General features: G+C 49.6%; 1 protein-coding gene across 5 annotated transcripts in view; it reads right to left on the reverse strand.

The window, feature by feature from the left end:
* Window positions 1-945: 945 nt before the first annotated feature.
* The window catches only part of LOC144242816 (general transcription factor II-I repeat domain-containing protein 2B), a 50,703-nt gene continuing 40,002 nt past the window's right edge, over window positions 946-11,646 (reverse strand). For 2 of the 5 annotated variants that reach the window (XM_077777830.1, XM_077777829.1), the window contains exons 12-15: window positions 8,084-8,167; window positions 5,499-5,682; window positions 4,499-4,527; window positions 946-2,765 (exon numbers count right to left, since the gene is read on the reverse strand). In XM_077777830.1, coding sequence (XP_077633956.1) covers window positions 1,162-2,765; window positions 4,499-4,527; window positions 5,499-5,682; window positions 8,084-8,167 — 1,901 coding nt within the window. In that variant the 3' untranslated portion in view covers window positions 946-1,161. Of the gene's footprint in view, window positions 2,766-2,989; window positions 4,338-4,498; window positions 4,528-5,498; window positions 5,683-8,083; window positions 8,168-11,646 lie in introns of those variants that run through there. The other 3 variants (XM_077777831.1, XM_077777833.1, XM_077777832.1) reach the window with 3 other exon arrangements.

Consider the following 11,646-nt stretch of genomic DNA (forward strand, 5'->3'; position numbering starts at 1 on the left):
CTCAAAATAAACAAACCTTTAGGAAGTTTAAAAAAAAAAAAAAAAAAAAGAGGAAGCGGGGGGCCAGAAGAGTTGACTCAACACAGAACAGCCCACGGCTGGTCCAGTCACAGAAGGCAGCCCAGGCTGACCCCCGCCAGCCCCTCGGCAGCACCTGCTGGGCTGCCCACCAGGAAGCCGCACAGGACAGCCACCTGTCACGGAACAGCATGGACTTTGGAGTCACACAGACCTGGTTTGAGTCCGGACGACTTCTCTGCTGTGCTGCCTTGGTAGGCCGTTTAATCACTCTGACCCCTAGCTGCTGCTCCTTACATTGGGGGGGCCGATCTCTGCCTGCAGGGTCCACAGGGTGTTAACTTGGTGTTAACAGCACAGGTACCCCGGGGGCAGGTCCCCTCTGACTCTGCTGTAAACCAGCCCATCCCTTCCCCGCCCCAGGAAGGGAGGCTCTGAGCTAGCCAGACCCAACCTCCCAATAGGAGGCTTGAACTCACCACTTGGAGATCAAGAGTCGGGTGCTCTAATGACTGAGCCAGCCAGGTGCCCCTCCAAATAAAGGGTACAAAAAACAAACAAAAAACAACTTCCAAGCCTAGCTTCCTTGGCCTTTGAAAGCCCGTGTTATTTTCTGGGGTTTTCCATTGTTAAGTCCTACCTTTGTGGTCTGGCATGGAGGCAGAGACAGGTCACACAGGGGTATGTGAATGTGTCTCCAACGGACTGTCCCCAAGCTTGCAAACATGCTAGATCACAAGGGCACCAGGTAACAAGGGAGGAGATAGATGTGCGTGTGCATAAATCCTCTCCACTCCCCGCCCCACCCGAAATATACCTGTTTCTCTGATTTAGCCTTCAGCGTGCCAGCCTCAATGCCAATGCGGGTCGGGCCAGTCGACGAACGAGGGAAACCTGCCAGGCATAAGGAAAGGGGACGGCCAGAGATCTAAGAAAAGTCTGGACTTTTACTGGACTATGGAGGAAGCATAAAATGCCATACAAACAGGTGGGGATACCACACGTCCTGTTTCCAAGTCAAAGTGGGGGAAAAAAATCCAGAAAACGGCAGTCTTGCAGAACTCCTTTCTCCTCTCGCGATCTCCTGGGCCGGGGGCTTTTGGGCCGGCACTCCGTGGGGGGTGGCTAGGGACGCGGTGGAAGTCATGTGGTGATGTGCAGCACGGAGTCCCACTGTGAGCCCTTCAGCTGGGAGCAGTATCTGGTTTTGCTCAGTTTCATAATGGAGAAGAGCTGTTCGCAGATGTAGGTGCTCCCGAACATGGACAGGATCTTGGCGCAGTGGACGCCGTACTTGGGGTAGCTGCTCCACAGGCACTTGCAGAACTCCGGAACCCCCACCTTGTCGAATTTAGTCTTGAGCACCGTGTTGCACTGCAGGTCAATGACCTCCATCTGGAGCGCTTCATGCACGGTCTCGATCTTCACCGAGAAAGGGGAGCTGAACAGGGTCAGTTCGCTTTCGTAGAGCTTGAAGTCAGACAACCTTCTCTGGAATTCCGTCTTTAGTTCCACGATCTTGGGAATGTAGTTCAGGCCATCGCTTTCATTTCTGGAAACTGACTTCAGTGTGGGGAAGTGCGCCAGGTTATTCCTCGCCAGGTGAGTTTCCCAAAGGCACAGCTTGGCCAGGAACGCCCGGATCAAGTCATACATCTGCGTAACGACCTGTGAGTGGCCCTGCAGGGACATGTTCAAGGTGTTCAGATGCATGGTCATATCGACCAAGAAGGCCAAGTCTCGGATCCAGTCCTGAGAGCTCAGCTGAGGCAGGGGCTTTCCTCTGGACGACATGAAGGAATCGATTTCTTCCAGCGACTCAAAAAATCTCTTGAGCACCAGCCCGCGGCTGAGCCACTTAATCTCAGTGTAGTAGAGCAGGCTGCCGTACTGGCTGTCCAGCTCATACAGCAGTGTTGTGAACTCACTGTGGTTCAGGCCACGAGAGCAGATCCAGTTCACGGAGTTCACCACCACGCTCATGACGTGCTCCATCTTCAGCTTTTGCGCACAAAGGGATTCTGGATGGAGGATGCAGCGCACGGACTTCAGGTCCGAGTCCTTGCAAACCGCTGCGACCTTGGACTTGAGTTTCGTGACCAGCCCGTCATTCACGTCTACCATCGCAGGCGTGCCGGTCGAGGCCACGCTTACCAGTTTCGACCAGTCGATGTGAAACTTCTTAAGACTTTTCTCAACACGCAGAAAGATCTCGTTGCCGGATTTTGTACCCGTCATGGGCACCGTGTCCAAGAGCTCTTCCGACACGTCAAAATTCTCATCCACGCCCCGGATGAATATGGCCAGCTGGGTGGTGTTGTTTATATCCGTGATCTCATCGATGGCGAGGGAATAAGCCACGAATGACTTGATTTTTTCCCGTAGCTTCTCCCATAACTTCCCAGCCACGTCTTCTACGGGCTGCACGGCAGCATTTTCGCTGGGACTCGTGTTCGCAAACACCTGTTTCTGCTCGGGACCGGCGATTTCTGAGGACCCCAGGAGGTACTTCCGGAGTCCCTTCTTCAGCTCATGGAGCTTCTCGTCCCGCATCTTCTCGGTGTACTGGTCGTAGTGCTTACTGTGGTTCGTCTGATAGTGGCGCCGCAGGTTGTATTCTTTGGACACGGACATGCTCTGTTTGCATATTAAACACGTAGGAATGTTCTGTACTTCCACGAAGAAATATGCTCTCTCCCACTTTTCTTGAAATACACGGCCCTCCTGGTCTATCTTTCTCTTTCCCACTTTTGATAGAGACATGGAAACAAGAAATAGTTCACATTTTCTCTTTACGAAAAATGATAGTGAAAGCGCAATGATGACTGTCAGGCTTAAAGTGGCTGGGGGATGGGCAGAGGGGAATGGGCAGACCCTCAGCTCCAGCAAACTGCTGCTGGAGAGAACATGGCCCGTGATGGCCAGCTCTTCAGATTCCTAAACAAAACTTAGAAATCGGCTTTTTAAAAAAAAAAAAAAAAAACAACTACACCACAGGTGGGGCTCGAACTCACATGCTCTACCCACTGAACCAGTCAGGTGCCCCTCAATCGCCAGAAATAGGCTGGTGAAAAAGTGGCTTTCTGTTTTCTTTTCTTTTTTTGCAAAAGTCTGTGGCTTTTCAATGTTGGCCTCTTATTCCCATTTTTAAAAGGTCTATGAGCCAGGGGCACCTGGGTGGCTCAGTCGGTAAAATCTGACTTTGGCTCAGGTCATGATCTCATGGTTTGTGGGTTCGAGCCCCGCATCGGGCTCTGTGCTGACAGCTTGGAGCCTGTTTTAGATTCTGTGTCTCCCGCCCTATCTGACCCTCCCCTGCTTACACACTTTTTCTCTTAAATAAACATAAAAAAAAGGTGTATGCGCCAGACAAAAGGCCTCTTGAATGAGGTTCAGCAAGGACCTAGGTTTGCCACATGTAGTTTAAGCGAAAGTGATATGGCAGTATGTGTAAGTTTGCATTTTAATGCAGATTTTTTCTTCCGGGTCTCCAGAGAATTTTGGAATAACGAAGGCGTGTGATTTACCTGCTGTGAGTCACAAAGGCCTCATGGTCACAGAATCACAAAGGACCATGGTCATGGGGCCCCACAGAACTTACTCGTTTGGAATTTAAAGAGATCTGGCCACGAAGCAGGTGGGCTCTACTTGGGAGAAAACACAGGCCTAAAAATTCACTTTCAGAAAATGAAGGCAGAGACAGAAAGAAAGTGAGGTCGGTAGCTGCCTGGGGCTGGGGGCGGAAAGGGGAAATGACGGGACGGGGGGTAGGAGGAATGTTTTGAAGGAGGTGACAGCAACATCCTAATATTAGATTGTGGTGACACTGCACAACTCTAAATTTACTAAAAATTACCGATGCGTGCGCACTTCACACGAGTGGATTTTACGGCACGTGAACTATTTTAAGCTACAATGTACCAAAAAAAAAAAAATTCATGTAGCAACAAGCGAAGTTTAGGAATAACAGTCGGGCATTTTTTCAAGAATATTTTAGTTTTTTTCAAACTGTAAATGAGGAGGCTCCCTCGTGACTCGGAGCCCTGTGGACAGCTCTCCGCCCGCTGCAGTCACCCTTCAGGACGCCAAGGGGTGCGGTGGTGGGGCACTGCTCACACAGACTGAGGGTGTCCCGGGCGCCCGTCTGTGCCGGCGGCAACCCTTGTGGCTCCGAACCGAACCGTAGGGAGATCTGGGTGGGGGAGCCTCGGGGGCGGGGCTGGTCCAGTATGAAGCCACCGGATCCTGCAGTAAAGGGCTCCCAAACGAGGGCGCGCCCTCGGGCTGCATCCAGCCATCGAGGGAGAAGAAACGCCTGGCTGAGCAGCAGGATTAAAGGACTTTATGACCAGCAGGAAAAAGGAACTGCACCTAGAGAATGCCTGCTTTGCTCTAAGGCTCCCGCAGCAAGGAGTGCCCGCGAGACACGCGCACCGCATGGGGGGCGCCGGAGTGCCCCCCTGGCCGGCCGGGTACTCACCGTTGCTGAGCTCCAGGCCCGGAAGCGGTCTGAAGAGAGAGAGAGACGTGGTGAGTGCAACACAGGTCATTTGTCCTCTCTTGTCCATGCTGTGCTAGCTGATGGACTTTGGCGGGTGTCAACACTCCGCTAGGTGCCGTGGGAGATAGAGCGGAGGCTGCCCGCCGTCACCGAGAAACGGGGACATGCACACACGACTCCCAGGAACAGAACAGAAGTGGGAGAGGCAGCTCCGCGCAGAAACCTGGCTTCAGACACCCACTGCCCACCTCCTCGGGCGAAAAAATAAAATGCCCCCCATCACCCTCCTACACGGTTGGTGGGAATGTAAACTGGTGCAGCCCCTCTGGAAAACAGTGTGGAGGTTCCTCAGGAAACTAACAGCAGAACTCCCGTGTGACCCAGCAATAGCACTGCTAGGAATTTACCCAAGGGATACAGGAGTGCTGATGCATAGGAGCACATGGACCCCAGTGTTCATAGGAGCACCTTCAACAACAGCCAAAGCATGGAAAGAGCCTAAATGTCCATCAGCTGATGAATGGATCAAGAAGAGGTGGTTTATCTATACCATGGAATACTACATGGCAGTGAGAAAGAATGCAATCTGGCCTTGTGTAGCAACATGGATGGAACTCGAGGGTGTCATGCTGAGCGAAATAAGTCAGGCAGAGAAGGGCAGATACCATATGTTTTCACTCATAAGTGGATCTTGGGAAACTTAACAGAGGACCATGGGGGAGGGGAAGGGGAAAAACGGTCACAAAAAGAGAGGGAGGGAGGCAAACCATAAGAGACTCTTAAATACTGAGAACTGAGGATTGATGGGAGTGAGGGAGAGGGGAAAAGAGGTGATGGGCATGGAGGAGGGCACTTGTGGGGAGGAGCACTGGGTGTTATATGGAAACCAACTTGACAATAAACTATTAAAAAAAAAATCCCCCCTTGCACATGGGGCGACCGGCACATTCATTGTCATGACCAAGCAGGGAGTGCTCACCTAATGACTGTGAATTTGATAAATTCTGCAGCATCCAAGATCCTTCTCATGGAGCTGATTTCTAGGTAACCAGGGGCCTTGAAGACCACCCCCGGGGGCATGCCGTCAATGACCACGCAGCCGGGGTTGAACGTGATTTTCCGGTAGGGAACTTTCACAGGGAAATCCACCCCAATTGCTTCCCCTGGGAGGAGACAGACAACAAAGGCCACTTAAGTGTGTCACTTACTTTTGCCCAAACCATGGGTTTAGGGCCAAGAGGTTAAAATCCTTCCCATCAAGTGTCAACAAGGGTGATTAGCCATTACTACTTCATGAATCATCTTACTGACTTTGAGGGGCACCTGGGGGCGCTCAGTCGGTTAAGCATCCGACTTCGGCTCAGGTCATGATCTCACAGTTCAAGCCCCGTGTCGGGCTCTGTGCTGACAGCTCGGAGCCTGGAGCCTGTTTTGGATTCTGTGTCTCCCTCTCTCTCTGACTGACCCTCTCCTGCTTGCTCTCACGTGCTCTCTCTCAAAAATAAACATTAAAAAATTTAAAAAAATCTTACTTTGAAATTGGCAATGGGCAGTAAAACAGATTCAGTTTCTTTCTCTGTTAAAGAGACACGATTGTAGCATCTAGCTGAAGAAAGGGTTTTGTGAAGGTTAAGTGATTTATCACAGGTGAGTGCTAAAAGCAATGATCAGCCATGGGAAGAACTAAGTAAATCAAAAATAGCTATTACTATTGTAACTAGTGTGTCCATGTAAAAGCTCTTCAGGGAAAATACACATTAATCTTGATCCTAAATCCTTCACAGAAAGAAGAGTTTCTTTTTTAAAATATATTGGGAAGCCTGGGTGTTTCAGTCGGTTAAGTGTCCAACTTTGGCTCAGGTCATGACCTTGTCGTTTGGGAGTTCGAGCCTCATGTGGGGCTCTGTGCTGACGGCTCAGAGAGTGGAGCCCGTTTCAGATTCTGTGTCTCCCTCGCTCTCTGCTGCCCCCCTGCTTACACTGTCTCTCTCTCAAATATAAACATTAATAAGATATTTTAATTAAAAAAAACTTTTTAGTAATCTGTACACCCAATGTGGGGCTTGAACTCATGACCCGGAGATCAAGAGTCACATGCACTCACATGAAACAATGCTCAATGTCACTCATCAGGGAAATACAAATCACAACCACACTGAGATACCACCTCACGCCAGTCAGAGTGGCTAAAATGAACAAATCAGGAGACTAGATGCTGGCGAGGATGTGGAGAAACGGGCACCCTCCTACACTGTTGGTGGGAATGTAAGCTGGTGCAGCCCCTCTGGAAAACAGTGTGGAGGGGCCTCAGAAAGTTAACAACAGAACTCCCCTATGACCCAGCAATAGCACTGCTAGGAATTTACCCAAGGGATACAGGAGTGCTGAGGCATAGGGGCACATGTACCCCAATGTTCACAGCAGCACTCTCAACAATAGCCAAAACATGGAAAGAGCTGAAATGTCCATCAACTGATGAATGGATCAAGAAGATGTGGTTTATCTATACAACGGAATACTCCATGGCAATGAGAAAGAACGAAATCTGGCTATTTGTAGCAACGTGGATGGAACTCGAGGGTGTTATGCTGAGCGAAATAAGGCAGAGAAAGACAGATACCATATGTTTTCATTCATAAGTGGATCTTGGGAAACTTAACAGAGGACCGGTGGGGGAGAATGGGGAAAAACAGTTGGGGAGAGGGAGGCAAACCATAAGAGACTCTTAAATACAGAGAACAAACTGAGGACTGATGGATGTGGGGGGGAGGGGGGGATGGGCATGGAGGAGGGCACTTGTTGGGATGAGCACTGGGTGTTATACGGAAACCAACTTGACAATAAACTATAATTAAAATAATAAAAAAAGTCATATGCTCTTATGACTGAGCCAGCCAGGTGTCCCCAAAAAGATCAATTTCTTGGATAAAGTATTCAGTTAAAAATAAATACTTGGGGGTGTCTGGGTGGTTCAGTCAGTTAAGCATCCAACGTCGGTTCAGGTCATGATCTCACAGTTCATGGGTTCGAGCCCCGCTTTGGGCTCTGTGCTGACAGCTAGCTCAGAGCCTGGAGNAACCATAAGAGACTCTTAAATACAGAGAACAAACTGAGGACTGATGGATGTGGGGGGGAGGGGGGGATGGGCATGGAGGAGGGCACTTGTTGGGATGAGCACTGGGTGTTATACGGAAACCAACTTGACAATAAACTATAATTAAAATAATAAAAAAAGTCATATGCTCTTATGACTGAGCCAGCCAGGTGTCCCCAAAAAGATCAATTTCTTGGATAAAGTATTCAGTTAAAAATAAATACTTGGGGGTGTCTGGGTGGTTCAGTCAGTTAAGCATCCAACGTCGGTTCAGGTCATGATCTCACAGTTCATGGGTTCGAGCCCCGCTTTGGGCTCTGTGCTGACAGCTAGCTCAGAGCCTGGAGGCTGCTTCGGATTCTGTGTCTCCCCCTCTAACCCTCCCCTGCTCGCTCGCTCTCTCTCTCAGAAATAAAAACAAAATACTTCAAATATATACATTTTGGACATGTAACAATATAAAAACTTACCAAATTTTCGACTAAAGAGGTCGTTGACTTGTTCTCTGAGCTGTTTTATCTTTTCAATGCTGGATAATCGTTCCTTCTCATTATCTAAAAATAATTAGACAATCAAGCAAACTAGGGTTACTGATGTATTTATCTGCCCCCAAGAGAGCTGCTGGAGGAAGTCCCTGATGGCACGTGAAAAAAGCACTTTGCCTGGCTCATCATTCAGTTAGGTTTTATCAATAATTAAGCATTTTGGAAATGTGTAAACGAAAGCCACTATAGTTGACAGAATTTCCCAAACTATAACTCACGTAAACATACTCCATACTATCTTAGGGAATATTTTCAACATCATGCAAGACAAGGATGTCCACTTTTCACCTCTGCTCTTCAACATTAGCAATCCTAGCCAATGCAATATGACAAGTGAAAGGAAGATGTACTAGGATTAGAAATTACATGGTTCAAAATTCATAAGACCTAGAATAATGTACAATGAAACATCTTTCCCATCCCTCTCTCGGGTCTGTTTCCTTCCTTGGAGAAACTGGGTTATTAGATTTCTTTGCATCTCTCTAGATATATCTTACACATACATATTCAGAAGAGACTGCTTGACAAGTGGCAGATATATTTCACCTCTGTGGCCAATTCCAATTTAACAGGAGCTGGTGCTTGGAGTTGCCTGCCCTGAGGGGTATTTTTCCAGGTTAATTCCAGGGCATGGCTGTGAGAAGAAATATATCTGATTAATGGTGTCTGATATTTTTACAGAATCTTCACCAGTGGAAGAACCAAGTGGTACTCGGAGATCTTTGAAGGCAGAAGGTTTATTTTACAGTGGTGGGCTCAGAGGAGATCATTCTCCAGAGGTCTGAACCCCAATCATCAGCAGAGGGAACAATTTATAGCCTGTTACTTCTACATTCGTCATTAATCAGGGACAGGTGTTTCTTATACCAGATTTTTCCTTTCATTCCCCCCTTTGATGCCCCTTTAAACATATCTAGTCTGTATCAGAGGGCATCACTTTATTATGGACTGGTTCTTTCCCTTAGTTCCCGGACTTTGCTTGTGATTTTTTTTTTTTTTTTAAGTTTTTTACATTTATTTTTGAGAGACAGAGTGAGACAGAGTGTGAGTAGGGGGGAAGGGCAGAGAGAGAAGGAAACACAGAACCTGAAGCAGGCTCCAGGCTCCAAGCAACTGTTCAGCACAGAGCCTTACGTGGGGCTCGAACCCACAAACTATGAGATCATGACCTGAGCTGAAGTGGGTCACTCAACCGACTGAGCCCCCCAGGTGCCCCTGCTGGTGACTGTTCCTGACTGGTTTAGGAAGTCCCTGAAGAAGATGCAGGTGCCCTTTCTCTCGGGAGGGAAGAGGTTCCCGCCAGGGAACTTACTGGGCTCTGTGGGACACTAGGGAGTCAGCTCCTTGTTGGTCCCACAGAAGAGCCTATGCCTCCTATGCCAGGCCTATCCCCGTGGCTATTTCTGCCCCTAGGAGTACAGGTAGCAACATTGCTCGTTTAGCCTGAACCTTAAGGCTGAAGGTTAATCTAAGCACAATCTCTTTCTTGAAGTGGGAGGCACACACATCAGTACAGATACTTCCCCCAAATGGCATTAGCAACCTTACTGGCAGGCAACCCAACAGACCAAAAGAGGTTACACCACATTTAAGCTTTTAAACTCCCTAGATTCTTTCACTGAAGGTGCCCTGCTCTTACAAATGGGGCCCAGATTACAGGCAATCAATACCAACAGAACATCCTATTCATAAGACGAAGGTGAGTGCAAACAGGAACTTCTCGCCATTTCCCCAGCTTTCTGGGGTACCTCTGCCAACCCGATGGCAAAGCGTATGTAAGGACAGTCTCTCTTATCGGAATGGTGATTCCTCAAGCTTCTGCCGTGTGTAGACCAGCCAGCTCCCGGGACTGGAGCAGGGCTGAAGATCCTAAGAACCTAGGACTCTCCAAAAGGTCACTTTGAGCAGGTTCCTTGGACTTGGGTCAGTCTTCCAAAGTTTTGGGGCTCCTCAAGATTGGCCCTCTGGACTCTGGAGTGGTGAACCCAGGGGATGATATTGGTGACCTCGAGGGCAGTAGGGGTGGTCAGAAAAATGGTATGAGGCCCAATCCACTGTGGTTTGAGAGGCCCTTTCTTCCAATCTTTGACCCAGATGGAGTCCCCTGGTGAGAAAGGGCATACAGGGGATCCTGAAGAGACTGGGCCCTCTCTAAGGTGTATCGTTGTAACTTACTTAGGGTGGCCCCTAACGCTTGAAGTTGCTCTCATTCCCTTAGCCCCTACTTGGTGTAGGTTCCCTGGGAGCCTCCCATATATTAGTTCAGAGGGGGAGAAACCTGGAGTTCCGGGTGTGCAACGGACACGCAGGAGGGCCAGGGGCCACAGGTCTGGCCCTGGGAGGTCTGTTTCCTGACAGAATTTGGCTAAGGTTTCCCTGAGGGTGCGATTCATTCGCTCTACTTTCCCTGAGCTTTGGGGCCGGTAAGCAGCGTGACACTTCCGAGTGATGTTGAGGGGGTTGGTTACGGTTTGTATCAGGTCCGCCATGAATGCAGGTCCATTATTACTGGGGATGGTGGCCGCAGGCTGATCCAGGGGACCATCTCTTTTAGGAGGACCTCAGCTACCTCCAGCTCCATTCTGTCCTGGCAGGGAAAGCTTCAGCCCATCCAGAGTGTGTACAGACTATTCCAGGAGGTAGATGAATCCTTGACTTGGCTGGACATTGTAAAGTCTACTTCTAGATCTTCAGAGGGGGTAGCTCCTACCCTTTGGACACCTGGCCGGGGTCACGGCACCGAGCGGGCGTTATTCCTGCCGCAAGTCACACACCATTCACTTACTGCTCAACATAACGCTGGCCGCTGGCTGACGCAGAGCTGCTTNCCGACTAGATGCCCTCTGAAGGTCGCTGGGACAAAGATGCACCCATCTAGCAGTTTCCGCCATCCTTCCTTGGTCTGGGTAGCCCTCTTGATTTCAGCCCATTTAATTTCTTCTTTAGTACATTTTGGTGTGGGGGGNCCTGGGCTTCCCCCCATTTGGTGGTGGGACCTTCTCCATCCTTCCATAGTCCTTTTCCTTTAAAGCAGCGGCGAGGAGGCTGACCTTTTACCTCATCTTTTTTTTGGCTTCCCTCTCGGGAGAGTCCTTCCTGATTGTATAGACCTTGTTAGCAACTTCGGTCAACTGCGTGATGTTCATTCCACCAAAACCCTCAAGTTTCTGGAGCTTCCTTCTGAGATCTGGGGCAGCTTGGGCCGCGAAAGAGGTGTTTACCGTCTGCCGGCTTTCTTGTGCCTCGGGGCCAAATGGGGTGTAAACGCGGTAAGCCTCGAGTGGCTCCTAACATCCCCCGGGGGATTCCCCTTGCTGCTGGCTGACTGAGGGGCTCCTGGTCATGTTCATGGGCTTCTTGCCCCTGCTCGGATCCCCCGCAGGAGAGCCTCTTGGTACTGGCGGATGTGGGCTTGTCCTTCTGCAGTGAAGTCCCACGTGGGATGTTCTTCAGGTGCGGCGGTTCTAGCCCGGGTGCCAGGACCGACC

The sequence above is a fragment of the Crocuta crocuta genome, unplaced genomic scaffold, assembly GCF_008692635.1.
Source record: "Crocuta crocuta isolate KB4526 unplaced genomic scaffold, BGI_CrCroc_1.0 scaffold217, whole genome shotgun sequence".
Classification (NCBI taxonomy): Eukaryota; Metazoa; Chordata; class Mammalia; order Carnivora; family Hyaenidae; genus Crocuta; species Crocuta crocuta.